The sequence below is a fragment of the Crocuta crocuta genome, unplaced genomic scaffold, assembly GCF_008692635.1.
Source record: "Crocuta crocuta isolate KB4526 unplaced genomic scaffold, BGI_CrCroc_1.0 scaffold282, whole genome shotgun sequence".
Lineage (NCBI taxonomy): Eukaryota > Metazoa > Chordata > Mammalia > Carnivora > Hyaenidae > Crocuta > Crocuta crocuta.
Window position 1 is genome coordinate 1,893,451 of NW_027529174.1, and position 25,938 is coordinate 1,919,388.

Below are 25,938 nucleotides of genomic sequence, written 5' to 3' on the forward strand. Positions count from 1 at the left end.
GTTTGCTTCCTTTCTTAGTCTAGCAAGCAATTTCCTCACATTTTTGCATGGCTTGCTCTTTTACATCCTTGCTTTGCTCTACTCAGAAAGCTTCCTCTTATTCCCAACACTGTCCTATCACCTTGGTTCATCTTCATATGCATTTATACTTCCCTAACTCTACCTGATCAATCTTTCATGGTTTGTTCTCCCCAAGAAGATTTTGTGACAGTGGGGGGCCTTGTTTCTATTTACCGCTGTTGTCCTAGGGCCTAGAATTAAACCAGGCAATACATGTATTTCATGAATAGATGAATTAACACAGTTTCACAGAAGAACCTATCTTTGTCTTTTATTTGGCTACAGTGTTTACATTTCAGAAGGCATTAAAGCAACAGCAATTGTAACATGGCTTTATGATACAAAGTTTAAGTATTACATTACTTGGAGAAATTTTTCTTCTTTTTATGTTTATTTACAAGCCCACAGAAAGTACAAACACCCAAAGATGACAAAACAGGTAGATTTGTAGAAGTAAATTTATGTAACAGTTAAAATACTTTCAAACAAGTACTTACTCTAGTACTAATGAAACACTACTGAGGATATATATACTCTACGAAACTAATAATGAAATGGATAATGACCATTAAAAATGGTCAGTCCTGGGGCGTGTGGGTGGCTCAATCAGTTAAGTGTCTGACTCTTGACTTCAGCTCAGGTCATGATCTTGTGGTTCATGAGTTTGAGTCCCACTTCGGGCTCTGTGCTGGCAGTGTGGAGCCTGCCTGGGCTTCTGCCTCTCTCTGTGTCCCTCTACTGCTTGCGCTCTCTCTGTCTCTAACAAAACAACAAACACAAACTTTAAAAAAAGGTCAGTCCTATCCACTAGTCTAAATAAATGTTTAAGATTTTTTCATGTACTACACAAAAATACGTGGAGTTTTTGCTAGGTAGGGAAAGAAGAGTTGAAATTGCAGCCAATGACTATTCAGAAGCCACAAAGCCAAAGTTTAAAGACATTAAAATCATATCTTTATGATATGAAGAAATCTTTATGAAGCATAACCTGATTTTTTAATAATTCTCCCATCTCTAGCAGACAGGCATAGCACATGGCTATGTGAGTAAGGAAATAAAGTGTAAGATTCTATCTTCTTTCTTGGAAATGCCAACCCAACAAAGAACTACTGTAGCCATTGTAGCTAGAAGGGATTTGGAAAGGTTTCAGGTAGACAGTGAAGATGAAACTAGTACCTAACAAATAGATTTTAATAACAGAATAGATTTTAATAGTTCATTCTAAGAATTTAAGAGACAGATTAAATGATAGTCAAAAAACTATGGAAAGAGAGTTCCCTTGATAAGTTTCATCAGTGATTCTTAAAGTACAAACTACAGACCATGAATTGGCTTCAAGGGAACATCAAAAACCAATGAAATCTGTTGGTAAATTTTGTGTGTAATTTTTAGGGACAGAGTCAATGGCATTCATTTTCAAAGGAGTCTATATTGTAAAAGAGATTGCAAGTTTATATTGTAAGTCCTGGACAACTTCAAAACAGAATGAAGACCTTCTAGATCAGCTTAATAATGTAGAATTTGACCTCCACTTGCTTTTGTATAGATGATGGGTAAATTAAAAACTTGGTAATAAGTGAGCTGTGAAATGTAAGAGAAAAACACCAAGGATGAAATAACACTTCTGATTTGGGGCAGTGAGAGTAGCCAGAGTTAATAGGCTGGCTGGAAGATGAATTAAGTTTAAAGCATTCAGACAGAAATACAAGACTACAAACACAGAGCTGGCAATCAGTAATACTAGTTTTAGCTGAAGGAGTTACTCCAATGATTACTTGCAAAAATGGAGAGGCTGCGTAGGAAACCTCAATACTTAAGGGGAAAGAATAATGTAAGAAAAACATCAGGATTGAGGTTGGAGTATTTTGGTGTCTAATCCAAGAAAGAAGAGGTAAGATCAATCATAACCCACCCCACGGAGACCAGGTAAAAGAAATGATATGAAAGGATAGCTTGCTAACAGCTGAGAGGGAGGTGAAAAGGTATAGACAGTGTAAGCCAGTCGCAAGGGTCTTATCCAGATTTGATCTGTAGCAGGGATCAACATTTTTAAAGAAAGTTAATTTTGAAGGTGGAGGGGAGGAGGGGGTGGGAGAATAAGTGGGGTGGGGGCAGAGGGAGAGCAGACCCCACTCCCAGAGCTGAGCCTGCTGCGGGGCTCCATCTCAGGACTGTGAGTTCACGACTCGAGCCAAAATCAAGAGTCAGAGGCTTAACCAACTAAGCTACCCAGGCACCCAAGAAATTCTTAACATTTTGAGGATACAGATCCTTTGGATAAAAACTATGATTGCCCCATTTTTATAAATGTGAACATATATGTAAAATTTTACATATTTTTTAGTGATCTATAAAAAAGTCCTCAGGACTGCACAACCTAATTTCCAAATGTGGTTTATAGACTGATGATGAACTATAACACCTCTCAGTAACAACTGCTCCTTTAGAGGTGAATCTCAAATGGGTACCCTGCTCAGACTTCTAAGAAGAGAAACTACTTAATGGTTATCAACTAGGAGATTCCAGTTTTGGAAAATGATATTAGGCTGAGGATTGTTAGTTTGGCTAAAACATGTATTATCAGAATTAAAAGAATTTTAGGATCACAGAGGCACCCATTATAGCTAAGTATGATTTACTGTATCTTTCATTTGGAATGGCAAAGTTGACCTATATTCTACTTTCCCCCTCTCATGGGGAACTGCCCTGACACCCATCATAGAAGTTCTCAGAAAAGTCCCCTTTCCATGGCTTCTACAGTATCCCTTTATCTTACTTCATTTGTCTTCCCTACCCTCAACACCCACCTCAACTTTTCTTAAGAAAACAAGCAAGCAGATACAAAACAAAGCAGCATCTCTATCGCTAAAAACACATCTATTCTGAGATACTGACTACAAATAACACAGCATGCCCTTAGGACTTTGTAAAGATCATAATGTAAAAGATGACAATATTTTTCTCTTATCACTCTAAGACACAGGTATTTTAACTTTCTAAAACTTATAGGTTGAGATACAGAAGGTCAAGTAGTAATTTTAGAGCTTGACAATAGGACATTATTAGCATTTAAGAAATATATTTGATTATGTTATCTACCTAACAATGACCATACGGTAGCTAAAGAGATTTTAAAAGTATTCTTACAGTAATTTCACTTCCCCTAAAGAAATATTAACAATTATATCCATATAGTCTACTAACCCATGAACCTAGAAAAGCATTTATTCACTAGTAAATTTTGTTTTCTCTGATTGACTTAAAACCTTTTTATCTTTCTTGATTTTTTTTCCTGAAGCTAAACAAGAAATGTAGTTTTTCTCCTAAAAACAAAAACAAACAAAAACAGTGATGTTCTTATAAGTTGCCCTCTCGGATTTTCTTGTCAGCCTGCTTCAAGGAAATCCATGTATTCAATATACTTGCTCGCAGTTTGGCCCATACCAAATGGTTGTTTAATCCAAATATCTGAGCAGCAAACTGAGCTGATCCTTCTGGTGAAAGTATGGTTGAACAGCCAAGACCTAGTGGTTCAAAAAGGAAAAGACAGAAAATTAAGCTGTCAATAATAAAAACACCATTAGTAAATTATTTTTTTAACAGTAATTTCTACACCCAATGCAGGACTCAAACTCATGACCCCGAGATCAAGATTTACATGCTCTACCAACTGAGCCAGCCAGGCCCCCCAGCAAACTATTTTACATTCAGAGAAGTCCTGTTAACCAAAGACCATACAAAGCTACTGTGTCATCCTTGTCTGAAGTAGGATCTGCAGGAGGGGTTTCCGTATCTACTACTGGAGCGGTAAAGGGCATTCTAAGAGGATAATACTTCTGTACCATGAAAAGCTATTTTATACGCATGGTCTCTCACTCTTTTTACTGAATCCGACTGTAAAGAAATTCACCTTTTGGAAAATTCTTCTCACATATAATAAACCTTTAAGTTCCTGGTGAAAAGCAACAAAAATAAAACAAGAATCAAGTAGACAGAAGCACCTGTTCTTAGACAAATTTGAAGTATGTTAATTTTTCCTAGCTGCTACTTTTGTCTTTGCAATTAAACTATTCTAAACACTTAAGCAATAACAAAGTATAATCCAAACAAGGAAGAATTTTACCAAATATCAGGTAATATGTAAATTCAATATTAATGAGATCTAAAAAAGACAGTATAGTAAAAAAGTAACTTCCTTGGGGGGGCACAGGTTTGCTCAGGCAGAAGTTCTCGGGGTGGTATTATTACCTCTGTGTCACTCGACTCAAGTGCTAACTAGCTTACAGATCCAAAAGCTTCATTTCTAATAGTCTCAGAATTCATCAGGCCCTGACTCCCACTACCCTCAATAAGAATAAAGTGTAATTCACAAGGTGAATTTATTAGTTTGTATTACTAAATCAATTTGTGTAGCTCCATCACTTACTATGTGACAGCTGTCAAGTTACTTAATGCTCATTTTAGTGTCCTTATCAAGATGAGAATGATAACTAGTGGTTATCTTACGTGAGGATTCAACAACTGAATACAGATAAATTAGGTTGTCTAGTAAGCATGCCATAAGAGAAAGAGAAATACAGTCTTCAGGGTTTTACAAAGGCCACTGTAAAACTTTTACCCCAAAAGATTATCCTCAATTCTGGTGATCAGAATGCACAAACCTTTGGATTCCCTTTCTCCTTGGACAGTACTAGATAAAAACAGCGAAAGTTTTGCTCATCACATCCCCCCTTTTCTAAAGTCCCTTGGTAACACCTATACTATTCCTCTAGCATAAATTTATTTATACTTTCATTTATAGCCATAGTAAATTTTTCACTAGAGTAGTTGATACAATCAGGTATCTACCTAAAGATCTAAATTTGCGTTAATCACAAGGTGTACTCCCAAAACAGTAAACAGCAGTAAATTATTATGCTAAATATTATACTAGTTTATATTATACTAAAATGCTAAATATTATACTAAAAAGTTTGTTCAATATGTTTCCTAACTATAGACCAAATGTGTCCAGCTGTAAAAATATTTTTATTAATGGCATCCTATTTTCTGTACCTGAATTAACTAAAAATGATCTACCAAAGCTTAAAAAAATTTTAAAAACAGTAAAAACATAGTAAAGGAAATAAAACAGACATAAACATGTAAGAACAAGGAGATACAGCAATAACATTTTGCCAGCTAAACAGGAAATGGAGTGGTAACTAACTTAGTAAACAGGAAAATTTTATCCTCAACTGGATGCAGGGAAAAAGGAAAAGCAATATGACCAACATTAAAAAAACCAACAAAGGTNAAAAAAAAAAAAAGATTGGCTGAAAGTTAAGAAGCCGTTAGGCCATCAGATCCCCTACCCCATTAATGTACATGAGCAATTACCCTTTCTGCATAATAGTGGAATATTTTTTTCTGAAGGTAAAATAGACATTGGTCCAGACTTCTGTGGACTGGAGGGCACCAGGTACAGTTAAGAAATACCACAGTGAAAACAGGGAATTTAGTTTATATACATGTTAAAATCACCAAATCCAGAATGCTGGCAGCCAGGTTTATTCCCCCAGGTAGAGGAGACTGAGACTAGAAAGATTTTTTGGGTAATTCTGGTCACACATGAGAAAAGATGAAGTGATAGTGATGCAAGGGGTTTTTCAAAGAATAACCCTTCCAGATCACCCCATAGTGGAGCCCACTTTTGACAAGTTTCATTCACTTGACACCCTTACCGCCAATGTTTTTGAATTTTTTTTTCCTAATGTTTTATTTATTTCTAGGAGAGAGAGAGAGACAGCGTGAGCAGGGGAGGGTCAGAGAGAGAGGGAGTCACAGACTGAAACAGGCCCCAGGCTCTGAGCTGGCAGTCAGCACAGAGCCCGACCCGGGGCTCGAACCCACGAACCGTGAGATCATGACCTAAGCAAAAGTCGGACGCTTAACTGACTAAGCCACCCAGGCGCCCCCCCCTTACCACCAATCTTTTCTAAAGCTGTACTCTTAAACAAGAACAGCCAAGGATTACCAGACACCAGATAGGTGAGAAAAAGAATGTCAAACAAACTATAGTAATTTCAGAGAGATAAAAAATGTTATTGCAAAGATTAAACAAGAAAAGGATGGGGGATGGGGAAGACCAGAGAACAAAAAAACAGCTCTTGGAAAATAAAAATTCTATATCTAGAATGAAAAACTCAATAGAAGGGCTGGAATATAAAGTTAAGAAACACTCCAGAAAATAGGCAATAAGAAAAAATAGAAATCAGAATGGTTCAAATTTGAATAATAAATCCAAAAATGAGAAAAGAGAGAAAATACAGGGGGAATGAAATTATTAATTGAAGAAAAATTCTCAGGACTAAAGAATCAGCATTCCAGATTAAAAAGAGCCTGGAAGCCCAAGATGAAAATACTCAAGACCCACCTTTGCAAAATTTAAGAAAAATAGGTAGAAAAAGTGACTAAAAGTTTTTAGAAAGAAACAAAATTTATAACCAAGGTAGAATCAGAATGGTGGAAAGGTGCCAGAATTCTCAAGAACTCTAGATTATAGAAGACAATGGAGTAATGCTTTCAAAATTCTGAAGGAAAATAACTTTCAACCCTGAATTCCATTCCTAAATTGTGGACTGTGAGGCTATGATAAAAACGTTATAGATATATGAGGTGTCAAAAAAGCTTTCCATCTGTACCCCTTCCTCAGGGAGTTAACTAAGAATGCTCTCCAATAAATTAAAGAGTAAACAGAGAAAGGGGAAGACACAGGACCTAGGAAAAAGAAGATCCAAGACTAAAGAAGGGCAAAATGCGTGTCTAGGTAAAGAGAGATCCTAAGACAATAGCAGGACAGTAGGCCCAGAGAGAAGCCAGTCCATACTGAAACAGGTTGGAGGGCTCAAGCACTTAACATATTTGACATATACCAAGAGCAAATTTATACAACTTTGAAAAAAGTTTGGGGCTTAAGTAACAAGCAAATCAGCTCTTACTGAAATAATACGGACTCAGGACTTACAGATCACATCATTATCTTGGACTATGATAAGCCTACCACAATTCATGAGATTCTGCTCAATAAGCCAATTGACAAATTTCCTTATGTTACTTATTCTGGTCCCTAATTTATAGAAACAAAATTTAATTTCCTCCAGAATTCCTTTCCAGAAGTAACAATCACATTTATTTTAAAAAACTCAATACCAAGAATGATGTCTTCCTGTGGGGGGCGGGGAGGGGACCCAAATCTGAAAGTAATCTATAGATCTCGCCACCAGTTTATAGAAAACAGAGGGGATAGAAAAGCATGTTAAACAACATCCAGAAATGTCAGCCAAATCCAAAATGTGAAATATTCTATAGAATAAATGAAAGGGGGAAAAAGGAGGAGAATTAAAAGACTTAAGGAGAGGTATCTATTAAATGTAACGTAAGGACTGTGATGGATCCGGATTTGAACAAATCAACTGTAAAAACAAATGAGATAATCAGAAAAACTTGAACACTAACTGAAAATTAAATGATTTTAAGAAATTATCATTAATTTTTCTTAATTATTAATATAGTATGATTATGATTTAAAACTAAAGTTCTTATTGCTTAGAGAAGCATACTTAGTATTTAAGTATGAAATGCTGTATCTCAGATCTGCTTGAAAATAATCCAACAGGGAAGGGCTACAGATGTAACAAGATGTTAACTGCTGCAGCTGAGTAATAGGTACATGAGATTTCCTTATGTTACTCTCTCTACTATTTTGTGTGTTAGACATTTTTAACAGTTGTAAAGATTTAATGTATCTTACCACTGGGTAGTCGAAGAGAAGACCAGACATCCTGAGCTCCCCAGTCTGGAGTGAGTGGAGGACAGCTGATCACTGGGTATGCAGTGTTACCAGACATCACTGGTCCTAAACCATTGCTTCTTCCTGCCACTGCCACAAATACAGTAGGAATGCCATCTCCTAGAGAAATTACAAACATGTAGTTGAAAGATTTTAAGATAGGTTAAAACAAAATGTCTATGTGCCTTAACTCCTTCAGTTCCTTTATTAGCAGTCTCCACAAAAAAGCAAAAATAAGCCACTATTATTACATATGCATTCAAAATACATATTTCACTCTGCTGCCTACTATATCTCAAGTAACAAGGTAGGGAGAAGAGGTGTGGCCATCTTTGAGACCTAGAGTATAAAGGGAGTATCATAGTGTGTGAGGAGATAGCTCAACAGCCCCTTCAACTATGGCTGCTTAGGCTCACTGGAACAAAGAATGACACCATGCTAACTAGGGTCTGTCCTGGTGTCCTTCAACCAACAGTATATAGGAAGACCTCATTAACAGAGAGAAGAGGTTCAGGGGTGCATTTGGAATAAAGGCAGACAGATTCAATAATATAGTACCCAAATATTTAAGTCTCTTCAATATACTTTCTAATGTTCCCTTTCAACATTACATTCTTTGATAAATTTATAAGTTATTCCTTAATTACTTAACACAGATTCCTAACCTGAAATCCAAAATTTTATGTATTTACATTTTTCTGGAGAAAGAGTTCAGGCTTTCATTAGTCTAGAAACTATCCCAGTCTCCCTGCCCACAAAACTTAATAACTATGCTCCTGTAACAACTACCTTTAGAAAGAATACTTAAATCAACATTTTTCCCAGTTGAGAAACATTAGGTTAGTTTTCTGGGACTCCATTATTTTAGATCAATACTATCCCATCAAGACATTTCTTTTATATACTAAATTCTAAAATTATTCCTTGGGGTGCCTGGGTGGCTCAGTCGGTTAAGCGTCCAACTCTTTCATGATCTCATGATTTATTAGATTGAGCCCTGTATTGGGCTGCACTCTGACAGCGCAGAACCTGCTTGGGACTCTCTCTCTCCTCTTTCTGCTCCTCCCCTGCACATACTCTCTCAAAAACAAATAAATAAACTTAAAAAATAAAAATAACTAAATAACAAAAATTAAAATTATTCCTTAATTTCATGCTTAACTGCCTCCTAGGAAAGGCTGTCCATTAAAAATCCTTGAGAGGATCTGCTACTTCAACCTCAGTCCTCCCAAAATTGATATGGGGCCTATTTTCTGTTGGAGCTATCAGAAACAATATTTGAGAGGCTTCTTATTAGGTGAAGACCCAGCTTTTATTTTCCTTCCATATTACATTTTCTTTTTTTGAGGAGGGGGCTCTATTCTTCCATTTACTTATTTTTAACATTAAAAAAAATCTGAATGTTGGCACATGATGTTGCATTAGTTTTAGGTGTGCCCATGTTGCATTTTCAATTCTTTCTCCCTGAGCCATTCTTTTCTAAGTGCGTTCTTTGGAAGTGCACATCATGAAAGCCAAGACTACCATATTTTCCCCCCTGGAAATGTGGCATAGCTCTTTTTCGGCATTATTAGTCTAAACATAAAATTTTTGGCAAAATCAGGAAAACTTCTTGAAATGCTCTAGTTATACGACATTTACCTTCATACTCCGCTTTAATTCTCAGAGTTTCATCTGGTCCTTTATGGGCAGATGTTACCCGAAGTTCACATGGAATGCCAAAATTTCCACAAGCCTTCTTGATTTTTTCACAGTGACTCAGATCAGAAGTTGACCCCATTAATACTACAACTCTGCACTGACTTTCTGATTTCAGAAGCAACTGGAAAAGAAGAACACGGACATGTAAAAAACAGATGGCAAAAATGGACGAATACAGAAATGAATACCGTAAGAATAGTCAGTATACAGAGCTATGGTAAAATTACACCTGGACAGAATATTATCTTTCTCAATAAACCAAATTCAGGACAGAGACAAACAGGAGAAAATGATAGAGGATTTTTTTTTCAAAATAACCTCTATATATAAAGAAAAGTGGTCTTCATAATTAAGACCTAAAGAGTAACATTCAAAAAAATTTTTTTCTTAATGTCTATTTTTGAGAGAGAGAATGACAGAGTGTGAGCAAGGGAGGGTCAGAGAGAAAGAGGGAGACACAGAATATGAAGCAGAGCAGGCTCCAGGCTCTGAGCTATTAGCACAGAGCACAACGTGGGCTCAAACTCACAAACTTAAAGATCATGACCTAAGCTGAAGTCAGATGCTCACCAGCTGAGCCACCCAGGGACGCATAAAGAGTAACATTTTTAAAAAAAATTTTTTATATTTTTTTATTTATATTGAGACAGAGACAGAGAGAGAGAGAAAGACAGAGAGAGAGAGAAAGAGAGAGACAGAGAGAGAGAGAGAAAGAGAGAGAGTTAGTTACAGAGAGAGGGAGATGCAGAATCTGAAGCAGGCTCCAGGCTCTGAGCTATCAGCAGAGCCTGATGTAGGGCTCAAACTCACAAACTGTGAGATCATGACCTGAGCCAAAGTTGGATACTTAACCAACAAAGCCACCCAGGCGCCCCAAGAGTAACATTTTTTAATGAGATAAATTATATCTACTACTATAATACAAAGCAAGAAAAAATACTCAACCCTTCTAATTAATACTCAGGAAGCTGAAATATAAAATATTTCATCCTGGAGCCCCTGGATAGCTCAGCTGGTTAAGCATCCAACTTCAGCTCAGGTCATCATCTCTTGGTTTTTGTTAGTTTAAGCCGTGTCTGGCTCTGTGCTGACAGCTAGGTGCCTGCTGTGGATTCTCTATCTCCATCTCTCCCTCTCTCTGCCCCTCCCTTACTTGTTCTCTCTCTCTCAAAGATAAACAAACAATAAAAATATAATAAAATAACTTCATCCTAAGCTTTTTCATACATTCTGTTTAAATTGAAGTTTTAAGGCCTAATCAGCCAATCTATATTCTAGACCTGCTTGTTAAGCTAATAATTTATAATCTATAAAAAAGATATAAATTTTTTGTTAGTTGCTTGGAATTCAAACTGCATATTTCCATGGACATGATGCACTGAAAACTATGACCACTGGATAGCCATAAATCACATTCAATTTCCATGTAATTACAATAATGATAATACCATAAATTTTAAGTGACATTTTAACACCAGATGGACTTGTAATTTTGAAATCTGCTTGTGGAACCCATGCTAATGGAGCACTGAGGTGCAGTGGAGAGGTGGGTGGGAAATTAAAGGGTAGGGAGGAGGCAAGGATTCTAATTTTTCCCAAAAGAATTTGAGAGTGTACTGGCCAGCTTTATAGTAAGGGGTTTTAATATGTCACCAAGGACAGTTCAGTGTACATTTCTTAAAGGTGTTTTTTTTTTTTTTTTTAAATGTGTATTCATCTTTAAGTGAGAGAGAGAGAGAGAGAGAGAGAGCAAGAGCAGGGGAGGGACAGAGAGAGGGAGACACAGAATCCAAAGCAGGCTCCAGACTCTGAGCTGTCAATACAGAGCTTGATGTGGGGCTTGAACCCACAAACTGAGATCATGACATGAGCCAAAGTTGTCCGCTTAACCAATTGAGCCACCCAGGCGCCTTTAAGTGCTCCTTTTGTTAAAATCAATGGAAAAAAGAAAGTAACTGCACTTTCTCACTTTCATTTTCCTTTCTGAAGCTAGATTTTCTTGGAAAAAAACACAGTACAGTATGAGTTTACTACAAAAGTTTTACCTCTACTCTTTCTGCAACCCACTCAAAATTTTTCTTTACCATCTGGAGCCCTTCGGGAGTTACTTCTTTGAGGTCACGATATGACTAGAAAATAGGATAGAAAAATTAGAATACAAATATTCTAGTAGTAATATTCTTACTAACTGAAGTTACTTGATTTATGAGTTTTGGGTAGATTATGTAGAGCTTGCAAAACAAGGAATGTATCTGAAAATGTATGAATCTATAAATTCATTCCTTGAATTAGACTAGAGGAGTTCAGACAGTGAAGTATACTTGTATTTTTATTTCATTTCATTAAGTGTTTTCCTACAGTAGCAACTACAGTTAACTGCCCTGATAATTCTTATGCATGAAGTATGGAGAACATTTGCCCTAATTTTGTTTTTTATAAATAAGACAGAGTAGAAATGGAGCCTGATAAGATCCAGAACACTTGGGACAGAGCTCCAGATCTGCCACTTATTCTTATAAGGTATCTATCATCCTCTCATTGCCTTAGTTTTCAATTAGCCAAACAAAGATAATACTTGCCATGTGCGAGTCATAATAAATGAGAAATCTGCTTTGTAAACTACTATTCCTATTATTTTTTTTTAGGGTACAAGAAATTTAAGACATATTTATCCTAAAAAGTAAATAGCCATCAACTTATGCTCTTAACATAGGGAACAATAGTTGCCTTTTCTTTTCCTCCCATTTTCCTATTCACCTCTATCCCAGTCTGATCTTGCAAAGAATAAAAAACCCCTGAAGCATTCACCTGTTTGTCTTTCTGTTGGCTCCGATCTCCTGATGGCCAGAGTCTCCAGGAATCATTATCAATAACATCTGCGAGAACAATTTCTTTGGTGGTTACATCAACCCCAAATTCAATCTAGAAACAGCGTATCACCAAAGAAAAGTTTTCAGAACTCCACAACTAAAGACATTTCTCAGTTGCAATATTTACTCTCAAACTTCCATTTTATTTGTACCTTCATATCAACCAGCGTACAGTTCTGGGGCAACCAAGATTTCTCCAGTATTTCAAAAATAGCCTGTGTAGCATGACTCATGATATCCACTTCAGTTTGGCCTATAACAAGTCCAGCAAAACAAAATTTTGCAGCAATCAGCTGTTCTTCAGACCACTGTGGATCATTATTGGCATCATCCTGAAAATAAAGTATAAGAATACAATTATTTTACATATAAAAACCTTAAACTTTAGAGATAAATGAAGTCCTTTTTTCCTTGACCATGAATTCCTCAGAAATATTTTTCTCTAACTACTTAATTTTTGATTAAAATAACCCTTTAACTTGTAATAATAATTTTTTTTAAGTTTATTTATTTTGAGAGAGAGAGAGAGGGAGAGAGAGAGAATTCCATGCAGGCTCCATGCTGTCAGTGCAGAGCCCAACATAGGCCTGATCTCTCAAACCACAGGCCTGATCACAACCTGAGCTGAAATCAAGAGTCTGATGCTTAACCGAATGAGCAACCCAGGTGCCCCAACAATTATTTTTAATTTGTCTACTTTTATTTTTTTGTAAAAAAAAAGTTTCAAAGTTATTTTTTTAAAAAACTGTTTATTTATTGGCGTGCCTGGGTGGGCTCAGTCCGTTAAGTGTCTGACTTTGGCTCAGGTCATAATCTCACGGTTCAGGAGTTCGAGCCACGCAGTGGGTTCTGTGGTGACATCTCAGCACCTGAAGCCTGCTTCAGATTCTGTGTCTCCCTCTCTCTCTGCCCCTCCCCTGCTTGCTCTCTCTCTCAAAAAATGAATAAAGAGTGTGAGCAGGGGAGGAGCAGAGAGAGAGGAAGATAGAGGATCTGAGCAGGCTCTGCACTGACAGCAGAGAGCCTGAACTCATGAACCATGAGATTATGACCTGAGCCAAAGTCGGACGCTTAACTGACTGAGCCACCCAGGTGCCCCTCAGTGTAACATTTTTGAACAGTTAACTAAAATCGCCTCTCAGTCTTTTGGCCCAAATCAAGTGTAATCAGTGAACTAATTACCTTAAAATGTTTACATTATGGTTATAAGAAAAATCAAAAATTCATAAAAGAAAACTTTCATGTGAAATTGGGACACTACTTAGAATAAAATGAAAATCTCTTTTTACTTGTCTTTATATGAAGTCTTTTGAATTATCTAATAATAACCCTGCATTCGAGCCCTGCATTGGGCTCTGTGCTAACAGCTAGCTCAGCCTGGAGCCTGCTTCAGATTCTGTATCTCCCTCTCTCTCTCTCAAAAATAAATACTACATTAAAAAAGTTACACTGACATTACTTCTGATGTTGGAACTATGCTTAACACCATAAAGAAAGATGGAAAGAGAAAAGCAGTTTCAATACAGAAAACAAATACAAATTTATAACCACTAATTACTACATCTTTATGTTTTCGCTTGTAAAGACATTGGTAATAGTTTTTTCTGTATTTGAATATAAAAAGATCTCTTGCGTTAGCCTTTACTTCAAACTTTTCAACAAAAATTTTAAGTTTCTAAATTGTTACTTTTCTTCCAGGTAACTTTATTTATTTTGGTAGCAAACTTGAACCAAAGTAAGATTAAGTAGAGTTTCACAAATGTTTTCTTTTAAAAATCTGATTTATCATTGCTAACAGAAGTGTATGTTATTGACATATATTTCTGTAATAACAACTGCAATATCGAAAGCTTTAATAATGGTTAAATCTTCTGATTTTGAAATTGTTAAGTTTGTTGCTATGTTATAGTAAGACACAGAAATATAAAATAATTACCTTGAAAAACATCTCCACTTTAGGTGGGTAAAACTTATATCCTTCCTTGACACCAGGATTTCGTTTGAGGAAAGAACCAGTAGCTATTCTTCTGCAAACCCATTCAATTGGAATCATTTCACACTTAGGCGCAATGAAAGCTGTCTCCCCACATTTTCTGGTGAAAGCAGTTTTGATACCTATACAATGATAAAAAATTTTTTAAAAAGCATTAAATTTGTGTGTGTGTGTTTTAATGTTTTATTTATTTCTGAGAGAGAGAGGGGGGGGAGCGCGAGTGCGTGAGCAAGGGAGGGTCAGAGAGAGAGGGAGACACAGAATCCGAAACAGGCTCCAGGCTCTGAGCTGGCAGTCAGCACAGAACCCAATGTGGGGCTTGAGCCCATGAACCGTGAGATCATGACTTGAACCAAAGTCGGACACTCAACTGACTGAGCCACCCAGGTGCCCCTTAAATTTGTGTTTAAAAAGGTAGATTTGAGGGGCGCCTGGGTGGTTCAGTCAGTTAAGTGTCTGAGTTTGGATCAGGTCATGATCTCATGGTTCATGGGTTCAAGCACCGCATTGGGCTCTGATAGCTTGGAGCCTGCTTCATATTCTGTCTCCTTCTCTCTCTGCCCCTCTCCCGCTCACGCTCTGTCTCACNAGAAATAAATAAAAGCATTAAAAAATTTAAAAAAAGTAAATAAATGTAAAAAAAATTTTTTTAAATAAAAAGGTAGATGTGAGGCATAATAAAACTCTGTTTATACAAAACAAAATGAAACAAAAACTCTATCTAGCCAAATGCGTTACCCTTAAATGTAATTAAAGAAATTTTTTTTAATGTTCATTTCTTTTTGAGAGAGACACACACAGAATCCAAAGCAGGCTCCAGACTCTGAACCATCAGCATAGAGCCCGACATGGGGCTCAAACCCACAAACCATGAGATCATGACCTGAGTAGAAGTTGAACGCCAAACTGACTAAGCCACATAGGCACCCCCCTTAAATGTAGTTTTTTTAAAAGTCAAAGTAGGAAAAAATTATTAATATGGCTTTCTTAATACTCATCAAATTTTTAGCAATATTTTAATGTTGCATGGCAAAGTATATAGTGGATCAGAAGATCTGGGTCTCAGAGTCTTTACCATTCAGTCATTCATACATTCAAAAATTACTTATTGAGCAACTTCTCTGCTACTGCTTACCTAACTGCATTAGGCATATAACTCATCTAAGTGGTACTAATTATCTTTAAATCAGATTTGTTTATAAGATTCTCATATTTGATAGTCCGGTATTACATGGGCCTTATAAAATATCAACCTATGGAACGCCTGGGTGGCTCAGTAAGTTAAGCACCCAACTTCAGACCAGCTCTTGATCTCGTGGTTCATGGGTTTGAGCCCTACCACTGGGCTCTGTGCTGACATCTCAGAGCCTGGAGACTGCTTTGGATTCTGTGTCTCCCTCTCTCTCTGCTCCTCTCCTGCTTACATTCTGTCTCTCTCTCTCTCTCAAAAACAAACATTTAAAAAAATATATCAACCTACTTTTCACAATCAGATACAGCCCTACATTTGGGATAGCCCTTTTCTTTTAATGTCTGAAGAAAATAATCCCTAAAAAAAAAGTATCCAATAGGTAGCAGCAGGAACTGTGGCCAATGTGGCCAGGAGCAAAGAAAACATTTGTTCTTCCTTTCCCCTCTCTTACTCAAACTGTTAGTAGAAAACTAAGATAAAGAGCTAACTTGTGAGGGGGGCTATTTTATTTGGGGGCCTTGGAAAATAACCTAATACTAGTAACAATATATTATGAACCATATAATTGATCAACTCCACTTTTAGGTATTCCAGGTACTAACACTGCAGTGTGACGATGAGCATTAACCTATACATGTTTCCAGGAGATATTTTAATCATGTTAATGCTACATTATTACTTTGTGCTACCATGTAATAACACTTCTAGAAATGGCAGTATAGAAAAGAATTGAAAGCAGGGACTCAAATCGATACTTGTACACCAAAGTTCACAACAGCATAATTCACAATAGCCGAAAGGGGAAAACAACTCTTAACAGACATCAACAGATGAATACATAACCAAAATACATATAATGAATTATTGTTCAGTCATTTTAAAAAGAAATAAAATTCTGATACATGCTACATGAGTAAACCTTGAAAACATTATGCTAAGTGAAGTAAAAGACAAATATTATGTAACTCGACTTATATAAGGTACCTAAAAAATGCAGATTCATAATCAGAAAGTAGAATAAAGATTACCAGAAGCTGGGAAGGGAGAATGGAGAGTTTTGTTTAATGGGTCATAGTTTTTAAGAATAAAAAAGTTCTAAAAACAGGAAACTGAATGTACTTAATGTCATAGAATTTACACTTTAAAATAGTTAATAGGAGAGACACCTGGCTTGCTTAGTCAGTAGAGCATGTAACTCTTGATCTCAGGGTTGTGAGTTCAAGCCCCATGTTGGCTGTAAAGATTACTTAAAAATAAAGTCTTAAAAATGGTTAGATGATAAATTGTTGTGTATCTTTAACCACAATTTAAATGTTTATTTTTGAGAGAGAGAGAGAGAGAGAGAGAGAGAGAGAGAGAGGGAGAGAACAGAGTACAAGCAGGGGAGGGACAGAGAGAAAGGGAGACACAATCTGAAGCAGGCTCCAAGCTGTCAGCACGGAGCTAATGTGGGGCTCAACCTCACAAACCACAAAATCACGGCCTGGGTCAAAGTTGGATGCTTAATTGATGAGCCACCCAGCCACCCCTTAATTTTTTAAGTAAGCTCTACACCCAACATGAGGCCTGAACACAGGGCACTGAAATCAAGAGTACATGGTCTACTAACTGGGCCAGCCAGACACTCCACCACAATTTAATTTTAAAAAGTAGCAAGACCTACTTTAGATCAGTCATTATAAATTTGTTTTCATTTGTTTAATCCTCATAACACCTGAGAAGGTAGGTAATAGGGACAAACATCCAACAATATAGATAAGGACAGAGGCATAATATTAAATCAGCTAGTACTAAATAAAGTAGGGTTTCCAATCAACACTATTTCAACTCTGTGGGCTACCCACTTAACCACTATGCTATATTGCCTCTCCAAGAAGTGTTATTACATCACAGCAAAAGGTAATACTATAGCATTAACATGAACTGAGACAGCTTCTGGAAACCTGCATGGGTGTAACATAATAATGCTCATCTTCAGGTTGTAATGTTAGTACCTCCAATTCCAACCTAATCCTCTAAGATCAATTTTTTCTCCTCAGAAAAAAATAAAAAATCTTTCATCATATGTATAAACATATAAACTATAAACACACATACATATATCCATACATGAAAGGAACCAATATATATGGAAGTCTTGCACTGTGCTAAAAGTGTTTTATGTGTTATTTATTTAACCATACATAAAATTTTTCAAGTAGGTGTTATTACATTTATAAAGTTTTTTCAGGTAGGTATTATTGCATTTTTATAGTGAAAGAAACAGGCTCAAAGAAGTTAAGTAATTTGATAAGCTAGGTCATGTTGCCAATCAGTTACGGTGCCTGAAACAGTCTCAAAACCTGTACTGTTCAAAACCTGTATTCCCTCCATGCTTGACCAATACAATTCGACTGAAATAGGGAATTGTAATATGCTACATAAACAGGAACTCTGGGAAAGAATAATCTCTAACGATCATTTTAACTTTTAAAATGATTGGGTTCATGCTCATGAACAGGCAGATGATTTAAGTCACTCCTTAACTTGAGGTAGTAACTACATGCCTGGCTTCAAGAGTTTTTCCTTTTTAGATCTGCTAACCATTAGTCATATTTGTTGTCTACCAAGCTTGAAAGACTAGTGTCCAAATCTATCATTTAAACATAAACAATTGTTACTTTTACTCAGAGGAAAATCCTTTCCTCACATTTAAGAGAACTGAAGGCACAACAATCAATTTAAGGTAATAAATAATCTTATACAGAAAAAAATGTTTTTTCAAAAAAAAATCAATTTAGATACTTGCTTCTAGTACACATCATCTTAGCAAATTTCATGACTGCATCGAATGAGAAAAAGAACTCCTACCATGTAGCAAATGTCACTTCATACTCTGAATTAAAATGTCTGTGTCTGGGGCGCCTGGGTGGCTTAGTCGGTTAAGCGTCCGACTTTCGCTTGGGTCATGATCTCGCAGTTCGTGGGTTCGAGCCCCGCGTCGGGCTCTGTGCTGACTGCCAGCTCAGAGCCTGGAGCCTGTTTCAGCCTGCGACTCCCTCTCTCTCTGACCCTCCCCTGCTCACGCTGTCTCTCTCCCTCTCCTAAAAATAAATAAAACATTAAAAAAAAAAATTTTTTTAAATAAAATAAAATGTCAGCCTGTGACTCCCTCTCTCTCTGACCCTCCCCTGCTCACGCTGTCTCTCTCTCTCTCCTAAAAATAAATAAAACATTAAAAAAAAAAAATTTAAAAAATAAAAAAAATAAAACAAAATGTCAGTGTCTGACAACTAATCAGCCCACATATCTCTGGGGCCACCATGTATTAAGGCTGTCCATCTCCTCATCTGTGGTTTAGCAACTGCAAGACTTATACCTATGACTACTAACACAGCTAAATGTAATTACAGTAGGTTTCTGTGGGAGAACCGAGACTTTTAGGGTTAAGCTTTGATTTTTAAGTACTGAGACCAAACCCAGACATTTTATAACTCAGGTGTAGTATGTAGAATATTATTTCCACAGAGAAATAATATTACTTATATCTATTACTTGTACAGTATTTTACAGTTTACTTATGATTGATGATGAGAAAACTAGAATCCTGATTTACTAATTCCCATTTTGTGTCCTTCCCACTCTAATTTCTACCTAAATTAGAAATATAACCTTGCTTATAAAGAAAGTAATTAAAAAATTTTTTTAATGTTTATTTTTGAGAGAAACTGTGAGCAGGGGAGGGACAGAGAGAGAGGGAGACACAGAATCCGAAGCAGGCTCCAGGTTCTGAGCTATCAGCACAGAGCCTGAGGCAGGGCTCAAACGCACAGACCACAAGATCATAACCTGAGCTGAGGTCAGACGCTGAACCAACTGAGCCACCCAGTTGCCCCTGAAAGCAATTTTAAGTAGACCACTGGGAGTCAACTAGACATACTATTTATTTACCTGTCAGTGAGTAAAAACTAGATAAGGCAACAGAACTCCAAATCTGTCCTCTAAAACAAATCTAAGGATTTTTTAAAACTTAAGTTTTCCTTAATATCAGAGTATATAAAACCTGAAAAATCTTTTCAACATTTCCTAGAGCCAAATAAGTTTTAGTTATGTTAAATGTGCCAAATACAGTAATTTATTTTTTTATGTATTTTTAAAATTTTTATGCTTATTTCTGAGAGAGAGAGAGAGAGACAGCATGAGCAGGGGAGGCTCAGAGAGAGGGAGATACAGAGTCCGAAACAGGCTCCAGGCTCTAAGCTAGCTGTCAGCCCAGAGCCCAACACGGGGCTCGAACCCACAAACCATGAGATCATGACCTGAGTTGAAGCTGGACGCTTAACCAATTGAGCCAACCAGGTGCCCCCCAAATACAGTAATTTAAATGTAATTGTTAGAGTACTTCAGTGAGGGTAACAAACTTTTCCTTTTCAAATCCAAGACTTTCAAAGTTAAAACTGGGAAAGCCCTGGACAAAGAGAGACAACTTGGGTCACCTTAACTTACTTTTTGTAAGAAAGTAAGAAAAGCGCACTCAATAGTCCCTTACTGAATAAGCAATATCTTGGGCCTGTATTTACCTTGTTACTTGAGGGTTTATATGTATACACATACGTATTTGTGTATATATATTATATACGTATATACATAAATATACCTCTGTACCTACTGTGATTACTATGGGTACATAGGTGTTCTTTTTTTTTTTTTTTTTTTTTAACATTTATTCATTTTGAGAGAGAGGGAGGGAGAGACTCTCAAGCAGGCTATGTAATGACAGCAGCAAGCCCGATGTGGGGCCCTAATTCACAGTGAGCCATCAAGGTGCCCCCTGATTTTAGAAATTTTATTTTAAGGCTTCCTTTACTGGTGGTTTCTCAGTGACTGAGCAGGTTTCTATAGAAAGCATCAAACTAATTTTAGGTTCTTTTTGCAGTACAAATAAGTGGCCCATTTTTAAACTCCCAAGTTATCTCATTCTCTTATACATATATAAGTTCTAAAAAGTTGCTTAATACTACAAATTGTTGACAATTAAAAAATTAGCTTCTGGGGTTCCTGGGTGGCTTAGTTGGTTAAGTGTCCCAACTCTTGATTTCAGATCTGCTTTGGATCCTCTGTCCCCCTTTCACTGTTCCTCCTCAGCATGAGCGCACTCGCTCTCTCAATAAATATACGTTAAAAAAAAATCCTAAAATCATATTACTTAGGAAATCTGAGTGGTCCTTTAAATTTATAGCAACATAGGGGCACCTGGGTGGCTTAGTCGGTTAAGCGTCCAGCTTTCGCTTAGGTCATGATCTCATGTTCGTGGGTTCAAGCCCCGCATCGGGCTGTGCTGACTGCCCAGCTCAGAGCCTGGAGCCTGTTTCAGTCTGTGACTCCCCCTCTCTCTGACCCTCCCCTGCTCACGCTGTCTCTCTCTCTCCTAGAAATCATAAATTAAAAAAAAAATTTTTTTAAATAAAAAAAATAAATTTATAGCAACATAATCACTTTCAATGTATAGAAGGATTTATGGTGTGGGTGACAAATTACACTGGCAATTAAGTTTGTTCCTCACTAACTTAAAAACGTTCAGCCAAAAAGCATGAAAGAGGCAAAACTATTCAAGAACCCTTTCTGTACTGACAGAATTGAATTGACTTGAATCACCTTGTTATTTTGTGGAAGGCAGGTATATCTATCTTCACTAAAAACAAAGTTATTAAATTCCCCTTTGGATTTAGAAAGATTAATTTAAGAGAAATTACAGATATACTATGATAGAAGAAGAGGATTCAATAGGCAGAGGGGGAAAGATTATGGCTTGAGGTCCCTGGGTGGGAAAAACATGTGTTTTGGAACAATGCTGGGAGTGTCTGACCAAAGCGAGCCCCCTTGGGTATTCAGTTCCTCTTAAGAATGCAACATACCCCATCTACTCCCCCTCAGGTTTCCCCTCCAGAATCTGACAAAAGACCTAAATATGGCCATAGACCACCCTTCATACAATGGAAACGAGCCCATCAGAAATAGATAACCCAGCACCTAAAACTAGCAAGCCAATAAGGGTAGAATCTGAGAAGGAACAAGGAGGAAGGGATAGGGGAGGTCTGACCAGATCCTTATAAAACAAGGATCCTTCCCTAGAATCCTCGGGCATTCATTTGCAGTCACTTTTGAATGTTCCCTCTCTGGAAAGAGAGCTTTCCTACTATTCTTACTTACTTTTTTTTTTTTTTTAATGTTTTTTAATTTATTTCTAGGGGAGAGAGAGAGAGAGAGAGACAGAGTGAGCAGGGGAGGGGCAGAGAGAGAGGGAGACACAGAATCTGAAACAGACTCCAGGCTCTGAGCCAGCAGTCAGCACAGAGCCCGACGCGGGGCTCGAACCCATGAACCGCGAGATCATGACCTAAGCGAAAGTAGGACGCTTAACCGACTAAGCCGCCCAGGCGCCCCTCTTACTTTCTAATCTTACACTCTAATAAGCTTTTGCCTGCTGCTCATTTTGTGTCCACCTCTTCATTCTTCGAAGAGGTGAGACAACAAATTCCAGGTATTGTGGTAAAAAAAAACCTGCAACAATACCTTAAAGATAATGTGGTTTCGGTTCCAGACCACAATAAAGCAAATATTGCAATAAAGCAAATCAGATGAATTTTTTGGTTTCCCAGTGCATATACAAGTTGTATTTGTACTATACTGTTGTCTATTAAGTGCGCAATACTGTGAGGTCTAAAAAAATGTACATACCTTATTTAAAAAACACTTTATGGGGCTAGGGTGCCTGGGTGGCTTAGTTGGTTAAGTATCTAAATTTCAGCCTAGGTCATGATCTCAGTTTGTGAGTTCGGGCCCCACATCTGTGCTGTTACTCTAGAACCTGCTTAGGATTCTCTCTCAAAATAAATAAAATGCTTACTGGAAGCTCTAAGAAATGAAAGGGCAACTAGGGAATAAAAGGAGACAAAATTATTAAGATAGAACTGGGGTATTAAAAAAACTAAGCTTTTCTTTTATAGGTAAGGAACCAGAGGCTTCAAAGGCTGAGTGATCCTAGGTAATGAGGCCTCTTACATTGGAGGGGAAGAGCTCAAATCTTTTTTTAACTTTATTTATTTATGTAATCTCTACAACCAATGGTGGGCTTGAACTCATGACCCTGAGATCAAGAGTCATACACTCTTTTGTCTGAGCCAGCCAGGTGCCCCATAAAAACCCAACTCTTTTATTAGCTGAGGTTTCATACACTATAGACAAATCAGCTGTTAACTGAATCCCTCCAGAAAAGCCCATTACCTTAATTCCCCCTTCTTTACTCCAAGTGCCCTCCATAGAAAGTTCTGATCTTAGTTTCTCTTTTTTAAAATTTTTAAAAAATGATTTATTTTTGAGAGAGACAGCGTGAGCAGGAGAGAGACAGAAAGAGAGGGAGACACAGGTTCCAAAGACAGGTTCCAGGTCCTGAGCCAGCTATCAGCACAGAGCCCGATGCGGGGCTCGAACTCACAAACTGTGAGATCATGACCTGAGCCAAAGCTGGATGCTTAACCGACTGAGCCACCCAGGCGCCCCTGATCTTAATTTCATCCTTGAATAGATGCCTCTATAGGAAACAGTCTTCTTTCAGTTTTAGAGTATGAGGTATCCTTGGAGATCTTTGATCTAGTTCAAATTCCTCACTTGGGACAGGATGAGAAGGTGTGGTAGCAATCTTCAAACACTTCTCAGGGTTTTTGGGTGGAAAAGGGATTTAAAATTCTGTCTTATCTCCAAGAGGCAGAGCAAAAAGTAACTGCATAGAATTGCAAGTACTACATTTCAACTCTCCAATACAATTGCCTAACACCAGAACAGGCCTCCTTCATAGATAAGTCTCTCCTAGGAAGATATCCAGGAGAGAAAAGTTACAGAAAACCTATGTGTGCCAGAGAAAGACCACAGCAAACTGTTAAGATTCCTTAACTAAATGGCATTACTAATTCTAAGTTCAGTAAGTGTTACAGTGAAATTTAAGAGTTCCTGGTTTGATTTAACTAAGCTTATCTTGTGAGACATCCCCCAAAACATGTTGTTAATCCAAATACTGTCAACTCCCCATGAAAGAGATCAGTGTGCCCTGTGCGTGTGCACGCACACTCAAAAGGCAGGAGATTGTGCAGGGAGTCACCTACCTGCTTTCCTATAACAACTGAAAAATAAAACCAGTAGTCAACAAGCTATTAATCCAAATAATGTCATTTCCCCATGAAAAGGACCAGTACATGTGTGAGAGAGAACATAAACGTGGAGGCTATTGGGAGAGCCACTTACCTGCTTCCTGTAACAACTGAAAAATACAACTGGTAGTTTTATTTGAGATTGCAGCTTTTCCTTCCAGGTGATTCTTTCTGGCTGCATTTCCTGCTGTTATCTGGTCCTTGGACTGCAGGAGGACTTTTCCTGGACTGTCTAGCAATTCATAGACTTCTTTTGTTTTACCTTCATAGAGTTTTTTACCAATATTCAGCACTGTGGAAATAAAGCGGGAAACATCAGATTTAAGGGAAAAATTTCCTAACTGAAGACTGAATTATCTAGAATGATGAATCCAGGAACATACAAAGTGGTTAATAATTTTAATAAAAATTCTTTCATCTGCATAGAACCTTATATGCTACAAAGTATTTTCACAGGCATCATATTTGATTCACCTAAATTTGTGAAAAATTGTAACTATGTAAATTACAACTGATCCTTGAATGATGTGGGGGTTAGGGTAAAATAATCTGCATATAACTTTCACTCCCTCAAATCTTAATTAATAGCTTACTGTTGATCAGAATCCTTATTGATAACGTTAAATGCTTGAGTAACATGTATTTTGTATGTTCTATATGTATACCATATTATAGTATATATTATTCTTACAAGCGAGTAAACTAGAGAAAATAAAATTTTTTACGTTTGTTTATTTTGAGAGACAGACAGAGCACAAGCAGGGGAGGGGTAGAGAATCTCAAGCAGGCTCCAAACTCAGATCTTTCTGTAGTAGGCAAAATGGGAACGTTCAGCCAGAAGGGTTTCTTGATTTTTAGTTAAAGTCCAGGGGGAGGCATCCCCACCCACTAAAGATAGCCCATTTCCAAGCACCTCTATTTCTTTTTTTCAGTTCACAAGCACACACGTGAACATGGGAGAGGCTCAGAGAGAGAAAGAGAGAGAGGGAGAGAATATCCCAAGCAGGCTCCACATTGACAGCACAAAGCTTGATGCAGGGCTTGATCTCACTGTGAGATCATGACCTAAGGTGAAATCAAGGTGTACACTTAACTGACAGAACCACCCAGGTGCCCCTGGCACTTGTATTTCTTAATCTTTCTTCCCTCCCACTGTTAATCCTTTCTCCACACTAACAGATGTAGAAAATTGTGAGGAAGTGAGGACAAGAGAATCTAATTTTGATGCAGGTCACAGACCTTTAAAAAAAAGTAGACTCTGGTCATTAGAAAGAATGATTTAGATGAAGATCAGGTAACACAAGTTTAAGGGCTTAAAATTTGCAATGGAAGAAATCCTTCATGCTTCCAGAACATGGCACTCATTCTCAGTATTGGCATTTTTAAGTGTCCATGTGCCAGGTACACTAGGGATATAACAGTAAACAAGACAGAGTTCCTGTTTTCATGCAACCTGAGTCTGAAGGAAGCTGAAATTAAACAGGACACCATAATAAGTATGATGTGAGAAACAGACTACAGGATCACAGGTTCACAGCAGACCCACCTAACCTAGTCTAGACCTCACAGAAGAAAGACTGGAACAAAGTAAAGATTAGGCTGCAATCTGAGGAAGGGTAAACACTTTAGCCAGAAGAGGGAAAGGGGCAGGTAGCGGTGGAGACGATGGGGTAAAAGAGTTCATGGCAGAATTTCAGTATGGTTGGAACACTGTGTGTGCATACACTGCTGTAGGTTAGTGGAAGGAGGGCAGCAGCTTAGAGTAGAAAAGAATGGCAGGAAATAAGACAAGAATTGGGCAGGAGTCAGAACACCAGTTAGGGGAGGTAACCATTAAACCAGTTACAATTCAGTGTAATAGCTCACACTGCAGGGTACCCAGAGGATGAATCCCCACCCTATTATAATGTCCTGACTCTCTGCCAAGGTTTAAAAGGCTCAAGACAGAGCCTCAGCCCAGTGCTCCAACTTCAAATTTCTTGATTCCCTTCCCAGAACTCTAACTTCCATAAATGAATTTCTATATCCCACTTTCAGGCTTTTGACATGCTCTCTCTTGGCCCAAACAGTTTCCTTCCCTTGCATTTCACTATTCATTCCTCAGGCCT

The 25,938-nt window shown here is 37.5% G+C and overlaps 1 protein-coding gene across 1 annotated transcript in view; it reads right to left on the reverse strand.

Moving 5' to 3' along the window:
• Nucleotides 1-304: 304 nt before the first annotated feature.
• PAICS (phosphoribosylaminoimidazole carboxylase and phosphoribosylaminoimidazolesuccinocarboxamide synthase) overlaps nt 305-25,938 on the reverse strand; it is a 49,917-nt gene continuing 24,283 nt past the window's right edge. The window contains 8 exon segments of the mRNA XM_077757740.1: nt 305-3,584; nt 7,853-8,011; nt 9,533-9,713; nt 11,638-11,721; nt 12,401-12,514; nt 12,615-12,794; nt 14,399-14,577; nt 23,925-24,122. Of these exon segments, the coding sequence (XP_077613866.1) occupies nt 3,418-3,584; nt 7,853-8,011; nt 9,533-9,713; nt 11,638-11,721; nt 12,401-12,514; nt 12,615-12,794; nt 14,399-14,577; nt 23,925-24,122 (1,262 nt within the window). The 3' untranslated portion in view covers nt 305-3,417.